This window comes from Pan troglodytes, chromosome 13 (genome assembly GCF_028858775.2).
Source record: "Pan troglodytes isolate AG18354 chromosome 13, NHGRI_mPanTro3-v2.0_pri, whole genome shotgun sequence".
Lineage (NCBI taxonomy): Eukaryota > Metazoa > Chordata > Mammalia > Primates > Hominidae > Pan > Pan troglodytes.
The window spans coordinates 121,457,398-121,480,366 of record NC_072411.2 but is presented as its reverse complement, the minus strand read 5'-3'; the positions used below and the strand labels follow the sequence as shown (position 1 = coordinate 121,480,366).

The 22,969-nt window shown below is 52.2% G+C and overlaps 2 protein-coding genes across 8 annotated transcripts; one reads left to right on the top strand and one right to left on the bottom strand.

Annotated features, from left to right (window-relative positions):
• Positions 1 to 61: 61 nt before the first annotated feature.
• On the top strand, positions 62 to 9,360 carry ABCB6 (ATP binding cassette subfamily B member 6). Of its 6 annotated transcripts, none has more exons than XM_001161097.8 (19): positions 62 to 967; positions 1,287 to 1,424; positions 2,261 to 2,441; positions 2,628 to 2,729; positions 2,913 to 3,096; positions 4,011 to 4,132; positions 4,600 to 4,709; positions 4,912 to 4,977; positions 5,147 to 5,272; positions 5,433 to 5,509; positions 5,597 to 5,660; positions 5,773 to 5,858; positions 6,034 to 6,091; positions 6,618 to 6,722; positions 8,001 to 8,175; positions 8,299 to 8,411; positions 8,654 to 8,748; positions 8,831 to 8,899; positions 9,083 to 9,360. In XM_001161097.8, the coding sequence occupies exons 1-19, from the start codon at positions 419 to 421 to the stop codon at positions 9,192 to 9,194; spliced, it is 2,532 nt and encodes an 843-aa protein (XP_001161097.1). In that variant the 5' UTR covers positions 62 to 418; the 3' UTR covers positions 9,195 to 9,360. The 6 variants fall into 6 exon arrangements, 4 of the variants coding, with proteins under 4 accessions (XP_001161097.1, XP_009442643.1, XP_009442641.1 ...); XR_010149891.1 differs by having other exon boundaries at positions 69 to 967; positions 8,540 to 8,748; XM_009444366.5 differs by lacking the exon at positions 1,287 to 1,424 and having other exon boundaries at positions 83 to 967.
• Positions 9,361 to 9,480: 120 nt separating this feature from the next.
• Positions 9,481 to 12,348, bottom strand: ZFAND2B (zinc finger AN1-type containing 2B). Of its 2 annotated transcripts, none has more exons than XM_016950558.4 (9): positions 12,088 to 12,348; positions 11,711 to 11,805; positions 11,353 to 11,484; positions 11,094 to 11,245; positions 10,784 to 10,876; positions 10,646 to 10,706; positions 10,493 to 10,560; positions 10,083 to 10,155; positions 9,481 to 9,870 (listed from the first exon to the last, which is right to left on the bottom strand). In XM_016950558.4, exons 1-9 carry the CDS (start codon positions 12,140 to 12,142, stop codon positions 9,826 to 9,828), a joined length of 774 nt encoding a protein of 257 aa, XP_016806047.1. In that variant the 5' UTR covers positions 12,143 to 12,348; the 3' UTR covers positions 9,481 to 9,825. The 2 variants fall into 2 exon arrangements, with proteins under 2 accessions (XP_016806047.1, XP_016806046.1); XM_016950557.4 differs by having other exon boundaries at positions 9,481 to 9,766; positions 12,088 to 12,299.
• Positions 12,349 to 22,969: the final 10,621 nt, after the last annotated feature.

Genomic DNA, 22,969 nt, shown 5'->3' with positions numbered 1-22,969 from the left:
ATTCCTTGCCTGCACCATTCCCCCCGCTCCCCCTTCGGAGACATTTGGCCAATGGGAGCCGTGGGTAGGGGCTGGGGGCGGTCCTGTGGGCGGGGCTACGGCCGTGGAGCGCGGTGCGAGTCCAACACCGAGCATTCCCGTGGGCCTGCAGTTGGCAGAAGGGTCCCGGGCCCAGAGCCAGCGGGGCCGGGCTGAGACGGCGTACGTGCCCTGCGTGAGTGCGTGGCGGCGGCGCGTGCGCTAGGGGAGTGGGCGGTGAGGCCTGGTCCACGTGCGTCTCTTCCCGGGACCCCCACAGCTTGGCGCCCAGCGGCTACGTGAGCCAAGGCACCCGGATGTCCGCGCCCCTCTCGGAGTGACCAGTCCCGGCCTCCGGTCCCGCAGTGCCCGCAGCCTCGGCCGGCGTCCACGCATTGCCATGGTGACTGTGGGCAACTACTGCGAGGCCGAAGGGCCCGTGGGTCCGGCCTGGACGCAGGATGGCCTGAGTCCCTGCTTCTTCTTCACGCTCGTGCCCTCGACGCGGATGGCGCTAGGGACTCTGGCCTTGGTGCTGGCTCTTCCCTGCAGACGCCGGGAGCGGCCCGCTGGTGCTGATTCGCTGTCTTGGGGGGCCGGCCCTCGCATCTCTCCCTACGTGCTGCAGCTGCTTCTGGCCACACTTCAGGCGGCGCTGCCCCTGGCCGGCCTGGCTGGCCGGGTGGGCACTGCCCGGGGGGCCCCACTGCCAAGCTACCTACTTCTGGCCTCCGTGCTGGAGAGTCTGGCCGGCGCCTGTGGCCTGTGGCTGCTTGTCGTGGAGCGGAGCCAGGCACGGCAGCGTCTGGCAATGGGCATCTGGATCAAGTTCAGGCACAGCCCAGGTCTCCTGCTCCTCTGGACTGTGGCGTTTGCAGCTGAGAACTTGGCCCTGGTGTCTTGGAACAGCCCACAGTGGTGGTGGGCAAGGGCAGACTTGGGCCAGCAGGTGAGGGACTCTGTGGGAAGGGGGAAGCCTCTGCTGGCCGGGCTTGGGAGAAAGCACTGCATGTCCAGTCACACTGCTTCCAGGCTTTAGGATGCCTCTAAGCAAAGGGAGAAGGGAGGGGCTGAGTCCTGCCGGGAGCTGATAGCCAGCTGGTGGGGTGTGTCTTTGCTGAGTCACTGTGGTTTTGCTTTTTTTTTTTTTTTTTTAAGCCTGTAAGTGCTGAATGCGTTCATGACACCAGTCCCCGGCCCTATTATAAGTAGTAATACAATGAAATTTTATCCTCAATGATACTCTCTCCACTTATATTTCATTCTAGGTTCAGTTTAGCCTGTGGGTGCTGCGGTATGTGGTCTCTGGAGGGCTGTTTGTCCTGGGTCTCTGGGCCCCTGGACTTCGTCCCCAGTCCTATACATTGCAGGTTCATGAAGAGGACCAAGATGTGGAAAGGAGCCAGGTACACCTCAGTTTCTTTTTTTTTGGAGACGGAGTCTTGCTCTGTCACCAGGCTGGAGTGCGGTGGCGTGATCTCAGCTCACTGCAACCTCCGCCTCCCGGGTTCAAGCGATTCTCCTGCCTCAGCCTCCTGAGTAGCTGGGACTACAGGTGCATGACACCACACCCAGCTAATTTTTGTATTTTTAGTAGAGACAGGGTTTCACAGCATTGGCCAGGATGGTCTCGATCTCTTGACCTTGTGATCCGCCTGCCTCGGCCTCCCAAAGTGCTAGGATTACAGGCGTGAGCCACTGCGCCCAGCCTCTTTTTGTTTTTAAGACGGAATCTTGCTCCGTCACCCAGGCTGGAGTATAGTGGCGCGATCTCAGCTCACTGCACCCTCTGCCTCCTGGGTTCAAACAAATTCTCGTGCCTCAGCCTCCCAAGTAGCTGGGATTACAGGTGTGTACCCGGCTAATTTTTGTATTTTTAGTGGAGATGGGGTTTCACCATGTTGGCCAGGCTAGTCTTGAACTCCTGACCTCAGGTGATCCACCTGCCTCGGACTCCCAAAGTGCTGGGATTACAGGCATGAGCCACTGCACCAGACCCCACCTCAGTTTCTGAATCCTGGAGTCTCTTCATTTCATTCCCTGTCATCATTCCTTCCCCCAAAATGAAATGCTTCTTTTCCAAATCTCAGTTTGCAACTTAGTTTTTCTGACCCCATCAAGGATCACTTGTGGGTCTGAGATACCTGGGAGCTGTAACCCCATATGTTTTTCCCTGAAGGGTTTCTGGCTAGTGCACTTACTTGATTTCTGAGCTCCCTTCCTACGTGTTTCACCATCCTAGGTTCGGTCAGCAGCCCAACAGTCTACCTGGCGAGATTTTGGCAGGAAGCTCCGCCTCCTGAGTGGCTACCTGTGGCCTCGAGGGAGTCCAGCTCTGCAGCTGGTGGTGCTCATCTGCCTGGGGCTCATGGGTTTGGAACGGGCACTCAACGTGTTGGTGCCTATATTCTATAGGAACATTGGTGAGCAGGAGGAGCACCAGCTCAGTGTGCTGGTCCTTCATCAGCCTGGTGGCTGGGATGGTCCTTACCTAGGGAGGTGGGACAGAGCTGGGTGGTCAGAAAGAGACTGTGGCTGGTACCTGGGGCCATTTTGCCTGAAGAGAGTCCTGGGCGCCATAAGTGGGTTCTGACTCGTTTTCTCCACAGTGAACTTGCTGACTGAGAAGGCACCTTGGAACTCTCTGGCCTGGACTGTTACCAGTTACGTCTTCCTCAAGTTCCTCCAGGGGGGTGGCACTGGCAGTACAGGTATGAGAGACTCCGCCCTCACCCTGCTAGGTATAGGCCCCTCCCACAGGCATTCCCTCAGCATCCGCCTCTCCCAGCATTCCTCCCCAGCCCCCATGTACTCTCAGACCTTTCACATCCTGGTGCTGGGCTGACGTCCCTCAGCTCCCAGGCCCTACTGAGGCGTCCCCCGGCTCCCTGCAGGCTTCGTGAGCAACCTGCGCACCTTCCTGTGGATCCGGGTGCAGCAGTTCACGTCTCGGCGGGTGGAGCTGCTCATCTTCTCCCACCTGCACGAGCTCTCACTGCGCTGGCACCTGGGGCGCCGCACAGGGGAGGTGCTGCGGATCGCGGATCGGGGCACATCCAGTGTCACAGGGCTGCTCAGGTGCCGCCCCAGTGGAAAGGGCATGTGGGAGGGTGGAGCCGGAGAAGCAGGGATAGGGGCCCGTGGGAGGAAGAGAACAGACCCCGCCTGAGAAGCTGCCTGCCCCTCCCACCTTGGTGTTTTTTAAAGTATAGGATTATTGTATACGTGCTCTCCTAATAACTTAGGTAATGCGAGCAGAGGGCAAATCTCAAGCTGCACTTACTTTTTCAGAGCTTCCCACTCTGTTTAGTATGTTGGGTTCTGCTCTTTTTTTGAGACAGGGTCACGCTCTGTCACCCAGGCTGGAGTACAGTGGCATAATCTCTGCTCACTGCAACCTCTGCCTCCCGGGTTCAAGCAATTCTCCTGCCTCAGCCTCCTGAGTAGCTGGGATTACAGATGTGCACCAGCATGCCTGGCTAATTATTATATTTTTTGTAGAAACGGGGTTTCACCATGTTGGCCAGGCTGGCCTCGAACTCGTGGCATCATGTGATCTGCCCACCTAGCATTCCAAAGTGCTGGGATTACAGTTGTGAGCCATTGTGCCCAGCTGGGTTCTGCTTTTTTGCATTTTTACATACATATTATATATGCAGACTCACAGAACTAATATGGCATTGTGGAGGTTTTTCCTAAAACAAATGGTATTGTGACATAGCCATCATTCTCAGAGTTGCTTATTAACAGAACATTATGGAGATATATTTTTCTTCCATGCCTGAAGGTCTCCCTCATTCATTGTAATTGATACAGAGAATTCTGTAGTTTGAGCATGGTTGATTTAGCCACCCACCTCTTGAGGGTAGAATTAATTAAGACTGGTTCCAGTCTGTTGCTTGAAAATAAAACACTACCCTGAAATGCCTAGAGGCAGGGTTGCTGGGTCTAAGCCCCCAGACCTTTCTTATTCACTTGACCTGCCCTCCTAGCTACCTGGTGTTCAATGTCATCCCCACGCTGGCCGACATCATCATTGGCATCATCTACTTCAGCATGTTCTTCAACGCCTGGTTTGGCCTCATTGTGTTCCTGTGCATGAGTCTTTACCTCAGTGAGTGCTGCTGGGGGACACCATCTCCCTGAACTATCCAGGGACTCCCTTGGCCATGAGCTGTGCCCCCACTCAAGTGACCCACCTATGGGAGGCTGTGGATTGGTGGACTTGAATGGGCTCCTAGTGCTCATCCTGTGATGGGCGGGTCTCTTCTGTCAAATCAAACCTTAACTCAACCTAGCTGAGGGGCTGGGGAAGGACATTCTTGTCACGTTAAGTCTGAGCTGTGGACACAGGTCAAGGAAGCCTCGTTTGTGTAACAAGATGCAGCTTGCTTTCGTTTACCAAAAGCGTTTTCTACACATGAGACTTTGTGCAGGCTGCAGAGATGCCTCCCTGTGGAATCTGGGTCTCCGGGCTTGAGCATAGGCTTAGTGTGTACATGGCAGGTAGTGGACATTGACATTTGGTCTCTGCTTTTGGGGATGATGTCCTATTCTGCTCCCCATCCTGTCACTCTCCAGCCCTGACCATTGTGGTCACTGAGTGGAGAACCAAGTTTCGTCGTGCTATGAACACACAGGAGAACGCTACCCGGGCACGAGCAGTGGACTCTCTGCTAAACTTCGAGACGGTAACAGAGGGCCCGGTGGCAGTGGTGTGAGGCGTGGAGATGTGGAGGAGTGTAACTAGGACCACTGGGGCTGACAGAGAGCTGGGGGTGTGATGTTTGTGTGTGATGTTTGAACTCAGGAAGGAGGATTGAGAGTTGGGGGGAATGACCCGAGTGCCATGTGCTGTGCCCATGCCAAATAAATTTGGTTTGAATTCATCAGGTGAAGTATTACAACGCCGAGAGTTATGAAGTGGAACGCTATCGAGAGGCCATCATCAAATATCAGGTGAGGATGCTAGTTTGAGGCCTCCGGAGAATAATGCCCTGGCCTGGTAGAATTTTCAGGGCCAAGAGTGATAGTCGAGTGTTGGGGTAGAAGGGGCCTGGGCCCAGGTTTGGACTCACTGATGGCCATTGTGTATAGGACATTCCTCTTCCTGTGTTATTGCCCTCAGGGTTTGGAGTGGAAGTCGAGCGCTTCACTGGTTTTACTAAATCAGACCCAGAACCTGGTGATTGGGCTCGGGCTCCTCGCCGGCTCCCTGCTTTGCGCATACTTTGTCAGTGAGCAGAAGCTACAGGTGAGGCAGGATCTTGGATGAGAGAGTGGGGCACAAGGAAAAGGGGGCCTGGGGCCTGTGTCTGGTCACCAGGCTCTTGGGTAGGAAGTGGGCAGGGTGACACAAGAAGAGCGGCCTGCAGGCCCCCCCGTGACATGCTCTGCTTCCTTGATTGCCACAGGTTGGGGACTATGTGCTCTTTGGCACCTACATTATCCAGCTGTACATGCCCCTCAATTGGTTTGGCACCTACTACAGGTAATCTGAGCCCTGGCCCTCACCTGTCCAGGGCACATTATTATTTCCTGGCTACTCAGAGAAGTCCTAACCAGCACCTTTTTGCAGGATGATCCAGACCAACTTCATTGACATGGAGAACATGTTTGACTTGCTGAAAGAGGAGACAGAAGTGAGCGAAGGGAGAGGAGTAGGGTTTGGGGAGGGAGGAGCTGTGTGGTGTTTCTCGTGCTTGGAAAACACAAAGCTGAGAACCTCAGCACACATGGGTGGTGCCCTTCCAGGTGAAGGACCTTCCTGGAGCAGGGCCCCTTCGCTTTCAGAAGGGCCGAATTGAGTTTGAGAACGTGCACTTCAGCTACGCCGATGGGTGAGGCCTTCCTTTTGCTTCCTTTGCTTTTCCGTTCATTTGCACACTGCCTTCCTGCTTCTCAGTGCTCTGAATCCCTGCTTTTGGAAAAGAGCCTGGGCAGGGGAGGGGCAGGGCCTACTAGCAGCTCTGGTGATGGAAGGTGCCTGCTGAGCAACCTCACCTTTCCTTGCAGGCGGGAGACTCTGCAGGACGTGTCTTTCACTGTGATGCCTGGACAGACACTTGCCCTGGTGAGAGGAGACCCAGCCACTTGGCCCAGATGCCTCAAGCTTCCCTCATTCAGTGCCCATGGTAGCTTGTGACCCAGGCTGTGGAGTCAGAGAGCCCAGTCACGATAGGCAACCGGATTGAATGGTGCAGCCTCCATGGACACTGGTGACCTCTTGGAGAGGGAACCTCAAAAGCCAGTGGGCCTCGGCCGGCTGCGGTGGCACATGCCTGTAATCCCAGCACTTTGGGAGGCTTAGGTGGCCAGATCACCTAAGGTTAGGAGTTCAAGACCAGCCTGAACAACATGGTGAAACCCCATCTCTACTAAAAATACAAAAATTAGCCGGGCATGGTGGCGGGCGCCTATAATCCCACTACTAGGGAGGCTGAGGCAAGAGAATCGCTTGAACCTGGGAGGCAGAGGTTCTAGTGAGCTGAGATCGCGCCATTGCACTGCAGCCTGGGTGACGGAGTGAGATTCGGTCTCAAAAAAAAAAAAAAAAAAAGCCAGTGGGCCTGAGATTTTTCCCATTTCCAATGCAACAGGTGGGCCCATCTGGGGCAGGGAAGAGCACAATTTTGCGCCTGCTGTTTCGCTTCTACGACATCAGCTCTGGCTGCATCCGAATAGATGGGCAGGACATTTCACAGGTAGGGTTGCTCTGGAGAAGACGGTGGTTTAGGGGTCTACGTGTGGAGGAATGATAAGGGCTGGCTGTCCAGAGAGAGGAGATGTCACCCTTGCAAAAAAACTAGGGCCATTCTAGCATGATATAACCTACAGTCACACAAGTAAAGTAGTCATGTGAAGGATTTGTATGGTGCCATAAAAGCTACAAAGGGCCGGGCACAGTGGCTCATGCCTATAATCCCAGCACTTTGGGAGGCCGAGGCAGGTGGATCACTTGAGCCCAGGAGTTCAAGACCAGCCTGGGCAACATGGCAAAACACCCTCTCTACAAAAAATACAAAAATTGCTGGGCGCGGTGGCTCACACCTGTAATCCCAGTACTTTGGGAGGCTGAGGTGGGCGGATCACAAGGTCAGGAGATCGAGACCATCCTGGCTAACACAGTGAAACCCCGTCTCTACGAAAAATACAAAAAATTTGCTGGGCGTGGTGGCGGGCGCCTGTAGTCCCAGCTACTCAGGAAGCTGAGGCAGGAGAATGGTGTGAACCCAGGAGGCAGAGCTTGCAGTGAGCTGAGATGGCGCCACTGCACTCCAGCCTGGGCAAGAATGCAAGACTCTGTCTCAAAAAAAAAAAAAAAACAAAAACAAAAATTAGCTGGCCATGGTGGCACACACATGTAGTCCCACCAGGAGGCTGTAGTGAGCTATGATCATGCCACTGCACTCCAGCCTGGGTGACAGAGCAAGGCCCTGTCTCAAAACAAAAAGCAAAAAAAAAAAAAAGGTACAACGATATTCTGTAGCCAGGTGTGGTGGCTCACACCTGTAATCCCAACACTCTGGGAGGTCAAGGCAGCAGGATCATTTGAGTCCAGGATTTTGAGACCAGCCTGGGCAACATACCTGGCAACCCCATCTCAACAAAAAATTAAAAATTAGCTTGACGTAGTCTCAAGCACCTGTAGTCTCAGCTACTCAGGAAGCTGAGGTAGGAGGATTGCATGAGCCAGGAGGTCAAGGCTGCAGTAAGCTGAGATTTTGCCACTGCAGTCCAGCCTGGGTGACAGAGTGGACTCTATCCAAAAACAAAACAAAACATCTGCAGCAATCTGGTGAAGCAGGAAGAGAAGATGGGGAAACAGAGAGGAGTGATTTGCCCACACGGCTAGGATTTGGGGCAGTGATGGTGGGATTATTACCACAGCCTCTTATCCCACATGCTTCCGGCCAGCCCACCCTGCCTCCCAGGCCTTGGGGGTATCTCACAAGGCAGAGTGTGTGGTCTTTTGGCCCTAGGTGACCCAGGCCTCTCTCCGGTCTCACATTGGAGTTGTGCCCCAAGACACTGTCCTCTTTAATGACACCATCGCCGACAATATCCGTTACGGCCGTGTCACAGCTGGGAATGATGAGGTGGAGGCTGCTGCTCAGGCTGCAGGCATCCATGATGCCATTATGGCTTTCCCTGAAGGTGAGAGATTCCTTTCCAGAGAGTCCCCTCCCCTCCTGGTGTTGTCCTGCTAATCCCTGACCCCTGTTCCCTCCGTTTCTTGTTTCTTCCACGTAAGAAACATGTGGTGGGTAATATCCACAGGGTACAGGACACAGGTGGGCGAGCGGGGACTGAAGCTGAGCGGCGGGGAGAAGCAGCGCGTCGCCATTGCCCGCACCATCCTCAAGGCTCCGGACATCATTCTGCTGGATGAGGTGCGCCCTGGGTCTCCTCCCCTCCTTCCTGCCTTGTGTATGCTCAAGCCGTTCCTCCTGGGCACTGGGGACAGTGCCCACCTAGAACAGATACCATGAATTCAAATCTCACAAAACACACTTTCCAGTTCTCAAGCCCAAACAAGGCTCTTGTGTATTCTTGAGGCCTCAGCCAGCAGCCTGCCTCCTTCCATTGAGGGTTTTGAGTGGCAGGAGCAGTTTTACCTGGACCCTCTCTATAGGCAACGTCAGCGCTGGATACATCTAATGAGAGGGCCATCCAGGCTTCTCTGGCCAAAGTCTGTGCCAACCGCACCACCATCGTAGTGGCACACAGGTACAGGACTACAGGCCTGGGGTGGCTGGTGGTGTGGCCGGCTTTGGGTGGGGTAGTAGGCGACTGATCTTTGACTTCTCAGGCTCTCAACTGTGGTCAATGCTGACCAGATCCTCGTCATCAAGGATGGCTGCATCGTGGAGAGGGGACGGTAAGAGATACATAGATCAAAAGGACAGGTCTTCTGAATTGGGGGCTCCAGGAAAGGGGGCATGAAGTCCCAGGGGCTTCTGGAGGGGACCTCCCTTCCCATCCCGTCCTCTCTGTGGGCTGGTGGCAAGGACCCTCGGGGTAAAACTAATGGTTAGGACTCACACTTTTCTCCTCACCCCAGGCATGAGGCTCTGTTGTCCCGAGGTGGGGTGTATGCTGACATGTGGCAGCTGCAGCAGCAGGGACAGGAAGAAACCTCTGAAGACACTAAGCCTCAGACCATGGAACGGTGACAAAAGTTTGGCCACTTCCCTCTCAAAGACTAACCCAGAAGGGAATAAGATGTATCTCCTTTCCCTGGCTTATTTCATCCTGGTCTTGGGGTGTGGTGCTAGCTATAGTAAGGGAAAGGGACCTTTCAGAAAAACACCTTTTGGGGAAATAAAAATGTGGACTGTGCGAGGATCACTGTGGCTTTGTGGGATGGGGTACTGCAGCGGGCCTCTACCCATAAGTCAGATGAGCATTCTTGACACGGCTTTTCTGTTTGAGGTTAGAGAGGAGAGAGAAACACACCAGTTGTACGTTTTATCAACTGCCAAGATCCTTTATTTTTTCCAGGCCCCTTCCTGCCCACTCCACATCGGGGCAGCTCCAGCATAAGGGAGATGACATGATGAAGGGGCTGAGAGTAGGGCCTGGCCAGCATCCACTGAGGGCCCAACCAGGGAACAGTTGCTAGCCACTCTCTTCCATGCAGCTGGAGCACTAGCAAGGCCTTCCAGAGGCTCCCAGGGCGACCTCCACATCACTCCCGCTTGTCTCTGCCCTCCAGGGTGCTCCGGGCCTCCTCTCCCTGTGTACCCTAGAGGTGTGAGGGCCACAGTCCTCCTCAGGTGAACCTCCCTCCCCAAGCCCAGGGCCCTAGCACAGGCTGCAGTTGGACGGCTTCGAGCTGCGGCTCTGGGCCTAGAGCAAGGAGAGGGGAAGGAGGGGAAGACACGGTGCAACGTCAAGGAAATGAGGGACAGCCCTCATTTCAGAGCTCAGCATGGGCTGGAGTCATACTGAAAACCAAACGATAACCACCATTCCAAAACTCTGCACCACTCGGAAGAACCCCCATCCCTGACTTCTTCCTCCCTCCCACTGCAGCACACATCTTCAGCCCAGCCTCATACCTGCTGCCGCTGGTATTCTGCCTCGCTGGCTGACAGTGCTTGTGCTAAAGCTAGGTCTTCTTCCTCCTGACAACTGGGAGGGAGAAACAGTTTAAGTTGGATGATGGTAAGATCTGAAATTTGAACATCTGATCTGTGTGTGTCGGGCCTCATGGTGCCGAGCACTGCTGAGGATTATCTCAATCTTCATAGCAACACTACAAGGTGGGTATTAGTATTGTCCCCGTTTTATAGAGGAAATGAAGGCTCCATGGGTTAAATAACTTGTCAAAGATCATATAGTTCATCTTAATTTTGAGACCAAGTTGGCAGTGATTATCTTGCATTGTGTCAGAGTGGTCCCACCTACCTGCCTCCAGACCAAGCCCTTGCCCACAGCTTGCGCTCTCTTTCACAAGAGGGTAAGGTACCTTGGAACCTGGGGTTTGGTCTCTGCCAGGGACATTTCCAGGGCCCGCTGCAGAGCTTCATCCTCACTCTACAAAGGGAGAAAGAAGACCAGCGTCCTTGGACTTCACTCTCTGTGTGTTTGTTTCTGTCCATCCAACCTCTGCCCAACTCACCAGGCCATTCTGCAAAGCAATCACTGGAGGGGCTGTCCAGGACGGAGATCGGGTTGTGGCTCTACGACAGACATTGAAGAGGTGGAGGTCAGAGGTGTGAAGGGGAAAAAGGGGGAGCAGGGAAACGGGCAGGCCTACCTGCTGGGAGAGGTACAGGAAGGCATGGTTCGACTTGGGCTGGGGACAGTGCTTGTAGAAGCCACAGCTTGTGCTCTGGAGATGGCAGCAAGTCTGTAGGGAAGAGAGATTTTTGGCATGTCTCCAAGAACTAGCCTTACCCAGGAAGTCAGGAGGAGAGTTCTGGAAAAACATGCACTTGAAAAGGAAGCTAAAAGACTCCCCTAGCCGACAGGGTAGGGTTGAAGCTCCCCAATTTGTAACAACAGAGCTTGAGTCAGTTCCAAAAGAATGCTTCCCAAAAGCAAGTGGAGGACTTGGCTGCAATTACCCTGCCCGGCTGGTTGGGTGCCCCTCCCCAGAGCAATCATGGTCCAGTGGATGCCGGTGCTTGATGCAGAAGTTTCGGCTACAGCGTTCACAGGTCAGTTTCATCATTTCTCGCTGCCGGCAGCCAGCGCGCTCACACTTATTGGTGAAGATCTGAGGTGAAGTGAGAAGGTTGTCTCTGCTGAGACTCTGACTAGCTGTTTGGGTTTCCAGGCATCCATAGTCCCAGCTGGGTTGTGGCTGACCCCTACAATGTTTACCTTACGTTTTTGCTGTGCTGGATCAGAGCGACAGTCTCTGTCAATGTGCTCTCCCACAGCACGGTCAGGGGGCTCCCCTCTGGCCACAGGCACAGGCACATTACAGAGAGGGCACACAGGTACCTGGATATCCTGTAGTCAAGGAGCAAGGGTCAGTCTGTGGCCCACTCCAGTCCAACAAATCTCTGGTCTTGAAAGAACTTGGATATGACCCACCACAAACACGCAAAAAAACAGTGTTTCCCAGCACTGACAGCCTCAGAAAGACAAAAGGGAGAAGAAACGTGAGACACAGATTTGGGGGATTCTGCACGCATTCTCCATCTGCCTGCTTTCACCCTGAGGATCGCCCCCTCACCTTTTGGTAAGCAGATCCACAGTGATGCTGGGCGTAGGCCACATGGTCTGCGCAGAAGATGCCTGAGCAGGCATCACACTTAAGCGGCAGAAAATCTGCAAAGAGTTGGTCGGATTGCAGGTCCAGCGGGAACTCGATGTCCTTCTCTCTCACTCAAGCCTTCCACTCGGGAAGGAAAACGCCACCCTATTTTCGACACACCGCCCCTTCCCAAGCCCATTACCTCCTTGGCCACGCCCCCTCTGCCGCTGACCACCCCCCCAACTTCAAGCCCCGCCCCCCGGCATTGCCAGCCTGGGAGCCCACCCTTCCCTCCCCACCTGCGGTTCAAAGTCCCTGTCCGCTGGGCCCCGCCCCCCGCGCGCTCCGCCCCTCACCCAAGCGCTGACAGCTCGGCTCCGAACAGTGAGCGCCGAGGTCCGGAAACTCCATCGCCAGGCCGGGCAGGGTCTGCTAGGAGAAGCGACGAGTGCTGAGCGTCTTTAGGGCTCGTGCTCGAGGTCCGCACCGCGACCCCGCACTCTGGCGGGCTCCCTGCCCCGCCCCTTCCTCTCCCCCGCCCAGCCCGGGTTACAGGAGCCCCCGCGCCAGCCGGCCCCCGGCGCCCGCTCCTCCCTCGGCGGGCGCGGCGCGCTGACGTCATCACGCAGGGCTGGCGCGTCCGGCGCAGTCTCCGGGCAGCCGGGGAGGGCCTCGGTTGAGCCCCGCCCCGCCTCGCCTTGCTCTAGAAGGCTGAGTCGGGAGACTGTCCCGAAGCGAGAGGGTGTTGATGCGCGGCTCCGCGACCCTGGGCGCGGGCTTAGCTCCGCAGAGGAAGGCCAGCGAAGGCAAAGACGGATATCTTGGGGGATGGAAGGCTGGGTGGTTTGGGGTCTTTCACAATTCGGTCCTTAGCCCGCTTCACACACGATGCCCTCCTCCTGGCCATTTTGTTCACGGCCACGGCTGCCCTTCGCCTCCACGAGCTGACAGCTCCTGTATTTCTCAAAGTACAGACGTCTCTAGAGCTGCAGATCCCTCCTCAGTCTGAACTAGGCGCACCTGCTATGTGATCTTACTTCTTCCATTCTAGCACCCATATCACTAATGCGACCAGCCCCTATATGAGTATACTGGGAAATCAGGAACCACGTCTACCTTGTTTCGTGTTAGGTCCCAGCACCTAACAGTGCCTAGAACAGTGTGGTCCTCAGTCTTTAGGGTGAATCCAAATCGCCTACGGAGCTAGTTTAAAATGCGGATTTCCGGGCCCTGGAGCTTCTAATTCAGTAGGAAGCACCTGAAGGAATTCTGACACAGATTGCCATGCACAACACTCTGAAAAACCCTAGCCTAGAATATTCTTAGTGATTATTGAATGTAGCCAGGACTACAGGCACAAGCCACCGTGCTCAGCTAATTTTTAATTTTGTAGAAATGGGGTAGGGGGGGGGTCTCTCTTTGTTGCCCAGATTGGTCTCGAACTCCTGGCCTTAAGTGATCCTCCTGCCTTGGCCTCCCAAAGTGCTGGGATTACAGATGTGAGCCACTACACCTGACCAATATAATTTTTTTTTTTTTGAGACAGAGTGTCACTCTTGTCACCCAGGCTGGAGTGCAGTGGCATGATCTCGGCTCACTGCAACCTCTGCTTCCCAGGTTCAAGCGATTCTCCTGCCTCAGCCTCCCAAGTAGTTGGGACTACAGGTGCACACCACTGCGTCCAGCTAATTTTTGTATTTTTAGAGACGGCGTTTCACCATGTTGCCCAGGCTGGTCTCGAACTCCTGACCTCGTGATCTGCCCACTTCGGCCTCCCAAAGTGCTGGGATTACAGGCATGAGCCACCACTCCCAGCCAATATTCTTTTTATTTTAAATTGCATCCAGGACTTTATAAATGCTTTTATTTTGTTTCAATATATAACTGTCAGATTTCAAATAATTTTTTCCCAGTCTCATTATAATCATTTGGTTCTAAGAATTTTGTTTATTCATTTTTTTTCCTCTCTATATTCATCAGTACAATTTAGAATTGTAGGCTTCCAGTCCCGGCATGGTGGCTGACGCCTGTAATTTCAGCACTTTGGGAGGCTGACGCAGGAGGATCGCTTGAGCCTAGGAGTTCCAGCCTGGGCAACATAGTGAGACCCTGTCTCTACAAAAATAGAAAGAATTGTAGGCTTTCAGTTTGGAGAAACGTGTATGGAGCAGACTAAACAAAGATAAACACTGCCTCTCTCCCCACTCCCACTTTACAAATGCTCAGATAACCAAAGCCTTGTGGAACTCAAAAAATAAAAATCTTCGGATCTCATTTTTGAGCATGAGCCAGAATGCTTGAAGTGCAAATGTAGTCATTTGTTCTTATGTTACTATACAGAAATACCTCGCTAGGCATGGTGGCTCATGCCTGTAATCCCATCCCTCGGAGGCCAAGGTGGGAGGGTCACTCGAGCCCAGGAGTTTGAGACCAGCCTGGGCAACATAGTAAGACCTCCCTCTCTACAAAAAAATTTTTAAAAAGTTAGCTGGGCATGGTGGCATCCACCCGTTGTCCCAAATACTCGCGAGGCTTTGGTGGGAGGATTGCTTGAGCCTAGGAAGTCGAAGTTGCAGTGAGCTATGATTGTACCACTGTGCTTCAGCTGGATAACAAAGTGAGACCCTGTCTTTAAAAAAAAAAAAATCTGAGGCTGGTTGATTTATAAAGAAAAGAGGTTTAATTTATTCATGGTTCTGCAGACTGTATAGGAAGCATGGTGCCAGCATCTGCTCAGCTTCTGGTGAGGCCTCAGGAAGCTTCTAATCATTGCAGAAGGCCTAGGGGGAACAGGCATGTCACATGGCAAGAGTGGGAGCAAGAGAGAGAAGAGGGAGGTCCCAGAGTCTTTTCAAAACCAGATCTGATGTGAACTGAGTGAGAATTCACTCATCACCAAGAGGATGGCACTAAGCCATTCATGAGGGGTCCACCCTCAGGTTCCAATCACCTCCTGCCAGGTCCCACCTCTGACATTGGGAATACATTTCTTTTTCTTTTCTTTTCTTTTTTTTTTTTTTGAGACAGAGTCTCACTCTGTCGCCCAGGCTGGAGTGCAGTGGCACAGTCTCAGCTCACTGCAACCTCCGCCTCCCGGGTTCACACCATTCTCCTGCCTCAGCCTCCCAAGTAGCTGGGATTACAGGCGTATGCCACCACGCCCGGCTAATTTTTTGTATTTTTAGGAGAGATGGGGTTTCACCGTGTTAGCCAGGATGGTCTCGATCTCCTGACCTCGTGATCCGCCCGCCTCGGCCTCCCAAAGTGCTGGAATTACAGGCGTGAGCCACTGCGCCCGGCGGGAATACATTTCAACATGAGATTTGGAGGGGACACATATCCAGACCATATCATGCCATAACAGTCTTACCTCAGAGACCCCAGCGACCACAATGAAAGTGAATGAAGCTCTCACAGTAGTATCTCTCTTCCCAGGCAAACATTTTTCTGACTGATGGGTTATAGTCCTGACTAAGCTCTCTGTGCTGATTACCAGCCCAGGGGCTTTCTCACTGGGTGATGCTCTCATCCCACGATTTAAAAAGAGTGCCCGCACAAACCAAAGTCACCATTCCCCAATGTAGCCTCCTTGCTTCCTGAATAAAAGAAGCCAGGAGAACACTGAGAGAGAAATCAAATAACATTTTGCAACTTGAATAAGCTATTTTAGGAGATATCAATTAACAACTGAACATTGCTTAAGTCTCTTTTATCGTAGACCAACAAAGCATACACAGACCTGCTAAGCAGCCTTGCGCTTTAGCTGTGGGTAACTGAGCTGCAGCCTCTCACTGGGACAGTAGACATAGGTTCCTCTATAAATTCGCAGGCATAGTCATAGCCAGATGCCAGTTATTTTAGCTTTAGCAGGTCTAAAGCAGACAAGATCAAACTGAGGATAGCCAGAAAAGGTGTCTTGGCTCCAATTCAACTTGAATATTAGTTTAATGGTATTTGTCTCAGTGGTTTTCCGCCTCTCAATTGACTCTTAGTGAAACAGTGCATATAGAAATGGAAAGAAAAGGCCAGGCATGATGGCTCATGCCTATAATCCCAACACTTTGGGAGGCTGAGGTGGGCAGATCACCAGAAGCCAGGAGTTCAAGACCACCCTGGCCAACATGGTGAAACCCTGTCTTTACTAAAAATACAAAAATCAGCCAGGCATGGTGGCAACAGAGCGAGACTATGTCTCAATTAATAAAGAAACAGGAAAAAAAAAGAAATGGAAAGAAAAACTAGCACTTATTGTTGTGTCCTGCTCTTCCTCATGTGTTAGCTTATTTAATCCCCTGTGAAAATCCTTTGAAGTAGGCCGGGCACGGTGGCTCACGCCTGTAATCCCAGCACTTTGGGAGGCCAAGGCGGGCAGATCACAAGGTCAGGAGATCGAGACCATCCTGGCTAACACGGTGAAACGCTGTCTCTACTAAAAATACAAAAAATTAGCCGGGCGTGGTGGCGGGCACCTGTGGTCCCAGCTACTCGGGAGGCTGAAGCAGGAGAATGGCGTGAACCCGGGAGGCGGAGCTTGCAGTGAGCCGAGATTGTGCCACTGCACTCCAGCTTGGGCAACAGAGTGAGACTCTGTCTCAAAAAAAAAAGAAAGAAGGAAAGAAAATCTTTTGAAGAAGATATCATGTATCCCCATTTTGCAGATAAAAAATCTGAAGTTGAGAGAGATTAAATTACTTGCTACGAAGTCAGAATCTGGACCTAAATTTTTGTATTGTCTTCAGTTCTATGTTCTTTCCATCATACAAATTTGCCTCCCAAAAATCTACTCTTGGACCCTCCTTAACTACTGAAAAGAGGAATCTTTTTTTTTTTTTTTTTTTTTTTGAGATGGAGTATCGCTCTGTCGCCCAGGCTGGAGTGCAGTGGCGTGATCTCAGCTCACTGCAACCTCTGCCTCCTGGGTTCAAGCAACTCTCCTGCCTCAGCCTCCCAAGTAGCTGGGACTACAGGCGCCCGCCACCACACCCGGCTAATTTTTAGTAGAGATGGGGTTTCACCATATTGGCCAGGCTGGTCTAGAACTCCTGACCTCATGATCCACCCACCTCTGCCTCCCAAAGTGTTAGGATTACAGGTGTGAGCCACCATGCCCAAGTCAAAAAAACGAATCTTAAGTGATGATTTTTCTCAGAGTGTTTGGGGAAAATCCCAAATCTCTCCGTGGGTTATCAAAAATCAAACACCTTATCAGTGCAAGGTATTTAAATATTTAAGTGAAGTACCAGGATGGGGAAGCTGATTGAAGCTGGTTTCAGATCCTAGGAGATTAGTCGGCTGGCATGACTGCCTTCCCTGAGTTCTGCCTTGCTCTCTTGGGTGTGTGATACACAGTCTTTGTGACAATGCTCAGCCGTTTGTCCTCAGGTGCACTAGCTCTCCCGTGAGCTTGAGAGGTGACAGCGTGCTGGCAGTCCTCAGAGCCCTCGCCTGCTCTCGCACCTCCCCTGCCTGGGCTCCCACTTTCGTGGCATTTGAGGAGCCCTTCAGTCCCCCACTGCACTGTGGGAGCCCCTTTCTGGGCTGGCCAAGGCCGGAGCCCACTCCCTCAGCTTGCAGGGAGGTGTGGAGGGAGAGGCACGAGCGGGAACCGGGGCTGTGTGGGGCGCTTCCAGGCCAGCTGGAGTTCCAGGTGGGCGTGGGCTTGGTGGGCCCTGCACTCGGAGCAGCCAGCCAGCCCTGCTGGCCCCGGGCAATGGGGGACTTAGCACCTGGGCCAGTGGCTGCGGAGGGTGTACTGGGTCCCCCAGCAGTGCCGGCCCACCGGCACTGTGCTCAATTTCTCACTGAGCCTTAGCTGCCTTCCCGCCGGGCAGGGTTCGGGACCTGCAGCCCACCATGCCTGAGCCTCCCACCCACTCCATGGGCTCCTGTGCGGCCCGAGCCTCCCCAACGAGCACCACCCCCTGCTCCACGGCGCCCAGTCCCATCGACCACCCAAGGGCTGAGGAATGCGAGCGCACGGCACAGGACTGGCAGGCAGCTCCACCTGCAGCCACGGTGCGGGATCTACTAGGTGAAGCCAGCTGGGCTCCTGAGTCTGGTGGGGCCGTGGAGAACCTTTATATCTAGCTCAGGGATTGTAAACACACCAATCAGCACCCTGTGTTTAGCTCAAGGTTTGTGAGTGCACCAATCGACACTCTGTATCTAGCTGCTCTGGTGAGGACGTGGAGAGTCTTTATGTCTAGCTCAGGGATTGTAAATACACCAATCGGCACTCTGTATCTAGCTCAAGGTTTGTAAACACACCAATCAGCACCCTGTGTTTAGCTCGAGGTTTGTGAATGCACCAATCGACACTCTGTATCTAGCTGCTCTGGTGGGGCCTTGCAGAACCTGTGTGTGGAAACTCTGTATCTAACTAATCTGCTGGGGACTTGGAGAACCTTTGTATCTAGCTCAGGAATTGTAAACGCACTAATCAGCTCCCTGACAAAACAGGCTGCTGGGCTCTACCAATCAGCAGGATGTGGGTGGGGCCAGATAAGAGAATAAAAGCAGGCTGCCCGAGCTAGCATTGGCAACGCGCTGGGGTTCTCTTCCACGCTATGGAATCTTTGTTCTTTTGCTCTTTGCAATAAATCTTGCTACTGCTCACTCTTTGGGTTCACGCTGCTTTTATGAGCTGTAACACTCACCGCGAAGATCTGCAGCTTCACTTCTGAGCCCAGCGAGACCACGAGCCCACCGGGAGGAACGAACAACTCCGGACGCGCTACCTTAAGAGCTGTAACGCTCACCGCGAAGGTTTGCAGCTTCACTCCTGAGCCAGCGAGACCACGAACCCACCAGAAAGAAGAAACTCCGAACACATCTGAACATCAGAAGGGACAGACTCCACATGCGCCACCTTAAGAGCTGTAACACTCACCGCGAGGGTCCGCGGCTCCATTCTTGAAGTCAGTGAGACCAAGAACCCACCAATTCCGGACACAAGCTCATACAAGCTCATTTTAGATGCCTAGTTTAGACGAATAGTTCAGATTCATATAACTTTACAGGTTATACAGTGATTTCATATATATTCAATCTGCTAAAGTGTGTGTGTGTGTGTGTGTATGTGTGTATATATATATATATATATATATATATATATATATATATAATTTTTTTTTTTCAGATGGAGTTTTGCTCTTGTTGCCCAGGCTGGAATGCAGTGGCATGATCTCGGCTCACTGCAACCTCCGCCTCCTGGGTTCAAGTGATTCTTCAGCATCAGCCTCCCAAGTAGCTGGGATTTCAGGCACCTGCCACTACGCCCAGCTAATTTTTGTATTCTTAGTAGAGACAGGGTTTCACCATGTTAGCCAGGCTGGTCTCAAACTCCTGACTTAGGGTGACTTAGGGTGATCTGCCCGCCTCAGCCTCACAAAGTGCTAGGATTACAAGCATGAGCCACCGCGCCTGGCCACAATCCGCTAAATACCAACTGGAGTTGTCAGGTCTTAGATGCAGCAACTAGTTCAAAGTGAGAAGGACCGAATACAGTGGCTTTCCAAGTTTTTCAACTTTGACCTACAGTAAGAAATATATCTTACATCTCCTCCCAATGTATATAAATATAAAATCAATGTTGTTTAAGCTGCACCGAATTGATTGCACAGCCCACTAATTTCATAACTCCACGTTTGAAACCGATGCTCTAATGGGAAGGTGCAGGACACGGAAATGGGAGCCAGTAATGGCCAAGAGTGAGGCTGGGGAGGCACAGTGAGAGTGCTTCAGGCAGACAAGATGCCAAATGCACTCTAGCCAGAGGCGGGGCCTGGGGAGAGCAGCACAAAGATTATGGATGACCTTCAAGTAGAGCTCAGAGGAGTCTGAGGGTGCAAGAGGTGAGAGGTGAAAGAGACTCTGCTAAATGTGGTAAAATGAATGCATGTGATTTTATGTTTGCTTCCTTCCCAAACCCCACCAAAATAACAGTAAAACAATAAGGAGAACAGAAGCGAAAACAATACATGAAGATATGACAAAAACATTTTGGGAGCTAAACATCTGATGGAAGAAGGAAAACTGACTAGGATCCGAGGAAGTTGAAACGGTGGGAACAACAAGCAGCAGGCCAGTGTTGACTTCGTTGCCGCTGAAAGGCTTGGGACTGGGAGCATCAAGCTTTCCAAAGGTAGGGGTGGAAGGAGGGGGCTGGAAATGAAGGGTGAGTTTAAACTCGACATAAGGAGCAGTTAGACCCTCATGTTCCCTCCTCCAGCCTGGGCAGCTGGGTGACTGCCCCTCTCCCACTGCCCCCCCAGAAAAGGCAGGAGGTATCTGGGCTCTCTGGAGAGAATGAAGCAATGGGTCCCTGGGCTTCAGGTTGTCAGCCAGCTGAGGGTGGAGAGGGAGAGAAACTGCAGCTATTTTCTCCTGACTCTAGAGCACTAGCAGCCAGGTTCATGGTCCCCAGGCCAGAGGCTGCAGGGTTCTTCTCTGGAAGAACCGAGCAGCCTAAAAATTCTCTGGGCATTGAGGGATCTCAACACAATGGTTGTCTCTGCCACCTCACCCTGCAGGGAAGATGCAAATCTTCGAGTTTTAGAGAGCATTCAGTTGGCCTTTAAGTGCCTCTGCTCAGATACGAAGGAGCAAACCAGGGTTTGAGGGAAGTCTCTTCCATGAAAGACAGAAGCCAAAATAAAGACATAAATGGTGGTGAGGAGGAAAACAAGTACAATGCAGGGAATGTAAAAATATAATTTATATAACTAGACTACTAATAATATAATAATATAACTTATTAAGAATGCTCAGGGCTGGGGGCAGTGGCTCACGCCTGTAATCCCAAACTTTGGGAGACTGAGGTGGGCAGATCACCTGAGGTCAGGAGTTCGAGACCAGCCTGGCCAACATGGTAAAACCCTGTCTCTACTAAAAATACAAAAATTAGCTGGTGTGGTGGTGGGTGCCCATAGTCCCAGCTACTTGGGAGGCTGAGGCAGGAGAATCGCTTGAACCCAGGAGGCAGAGGTTGCAGTGAGCCAAGATGGCGCCACTACACTCCAGCCTGGGCAACAGAGTGAGACTCTGTCTCAAAAAAAAAAAAAAAAAAAAAAGATTAGGCCAGGCGTGGTGGCTCACACCTGTAATTCCAGCACCTTGGGAGGCCAAGGCAGTTGGATCACTTGAGGTCAGGAGTTTGAGACCAGACTGGCCAACATGGCGAAACCCTGTCTCTACTAAAAATACAAAAATTAGCTGGGCTTGGTAGCAGGCGCCTGTAATCCCAGCTACTCGGGAGACTGAGGCAGGAGAATCACTTGAACCCGGGAGGCAGAGGTTACAGTGAGCTGAGATAGTGCCACTGCACTCCAGCCTAGGCGACAGAGTAAGACTCTGTCTCAAAAAAAAAAAATAATAATAATGATTAATATTAATACAGTGTACTCAGGAAGCAGATTTTTTTTTTTTTTTTTGAGATGGAGTTTTACTCTTGTTGCCCAGGCTGGAGTGCAGTGGCACGATCTCGGCTCACCACAACCTCCACCTCCCAGGTGCAAGCGATTCTCCTGCCTCAGCCTCCCTAGCAGCTGGGATTACAGGCATGCACCACCATGCCCGGCTGATTTTGTATTTTCAGTAGAGACGGGGTTTCTCCATGTTGGTCAGGCTGGTCTCGAACTCCCGACCTCAGGTGATCCACCCGCCTTGGCCTTCCAAAGTGCTGGGATTACAGGCGTGAGCCACTGTGCCCAGCTCAGGGACCAGATTTTTCATTTAACACACAGGAGCAAAAAATCATAAAAAGGGATATTCAAGCCAGGTGTAATGGTGTGTACCTGTAATCCCAGCTACACAGGAGGCTGAAGCAAGAGGTTTGCTCAAGCCCAGGAGTTGGAGTCCAGATTGAGCAACATAGTGAAATTCTATCTCATAAAATGGGGGGTGGGGAGGACAGGGGGAAGGATATTCAGAAAATAAAGCTCTTAGACATTTTTAAAAATATAATCACAGAAATATAGCACATTCCAAAGAATGGATACAACATAAAGTTGAGAAAATATAGGAAGGAGAACAAAAAAATGTAAAGGAATGGAAAATAAGCAAAGTAGAATATCAGTCCAGGAGTTTCAAGATTTTATGAACAGGAGTGCCCAAAACAGAAACTGGATGGGAGGAAATTATTTTTCAAAAAGTAGAGGTTAGAAGCTGGGCGCAGTGGCTTACTCCTGTAATCCCAGCATTTTGGGATGCTGAGGTGGGCGGATCATGAGGTCAGGAGATCGAGACCATCCTGGCTAACATGGTGAAACCCGGTCTCTACTAAAAATACAAAAAATTAGCCGGGCGTGGTGGCGGGTGCCTGTAGTCCCAGCTACTCGGGAGGCTGAGGCGGGAGAATGGCATGAACCCAGGAGGCGGAGCTTGCAGTGAGCCGAGATTGTGCCACTGCACTCCAGCCTGGGCGACAGAGTGAGACTCTGTCTCAAAAAAAAAAAAAAAAAAAAAAAATGAGTCAGCCTTGGTAGTGGACGCCTGTAATCCCAGCTACTTGGGAGGCTGAGGCACGAGGATTGCTTGAACCAGGGAGGCGGAGGTTGCAGTGAGCCGAGATCCTGCCATTGCACTCCAGCCAGGGCGACGGAGGGAGACTCCGTCTCAGAAAAAAAAAAAAAAAAGAAAAAGAAAAATAGCTGGGCATGGTGGCTCATGCCTGTAATCCCAGCTACTTGGGAGACTGAGGCAGGAGATTGCCTGAACCCAGAGGGCAGAGGTTGCAGTGAGTCAAGATCACACCACTGCACTCCAGCCTGGGCTACAGAGGGAGACTCCATCTCAAAACAAAACAAAACAGGCTGGGTGCGGTGGCTCACGCCTGTAATCTCAGCACTTTGGGAGGCCGAGGCGGGTGGATTACCTGAGGTCAGGAGTTTGAGACCAGCCTGGCCAACACGGAGAAACCCATCTCTACTAAAAATACAAAAATTAGCTGGGCATGGTGACACATGCCTGTAGTCCCAGCTGCTCAGGAGGCTGAGGCAGGAGAATCACTTGAACCTGGGAGGCGGAGATTGCAGTGAGCTGAGATCACACCACTGCACTCCAGCCTGGGCAACAGAGCAAGCCTCCGTCTCAAAAACAAAAACAAAAAAACACGAAAAAAAACCCTGCACAGTCTGAGGAGTTTGTCTGTTAAGATAAGGAAGGCGGCCAGGTGCGGTGGCTCACATCTGTAATCCCAGCACTTTGGGAGGCTAAGGCAGGCAGATCACAAGGTCAGGA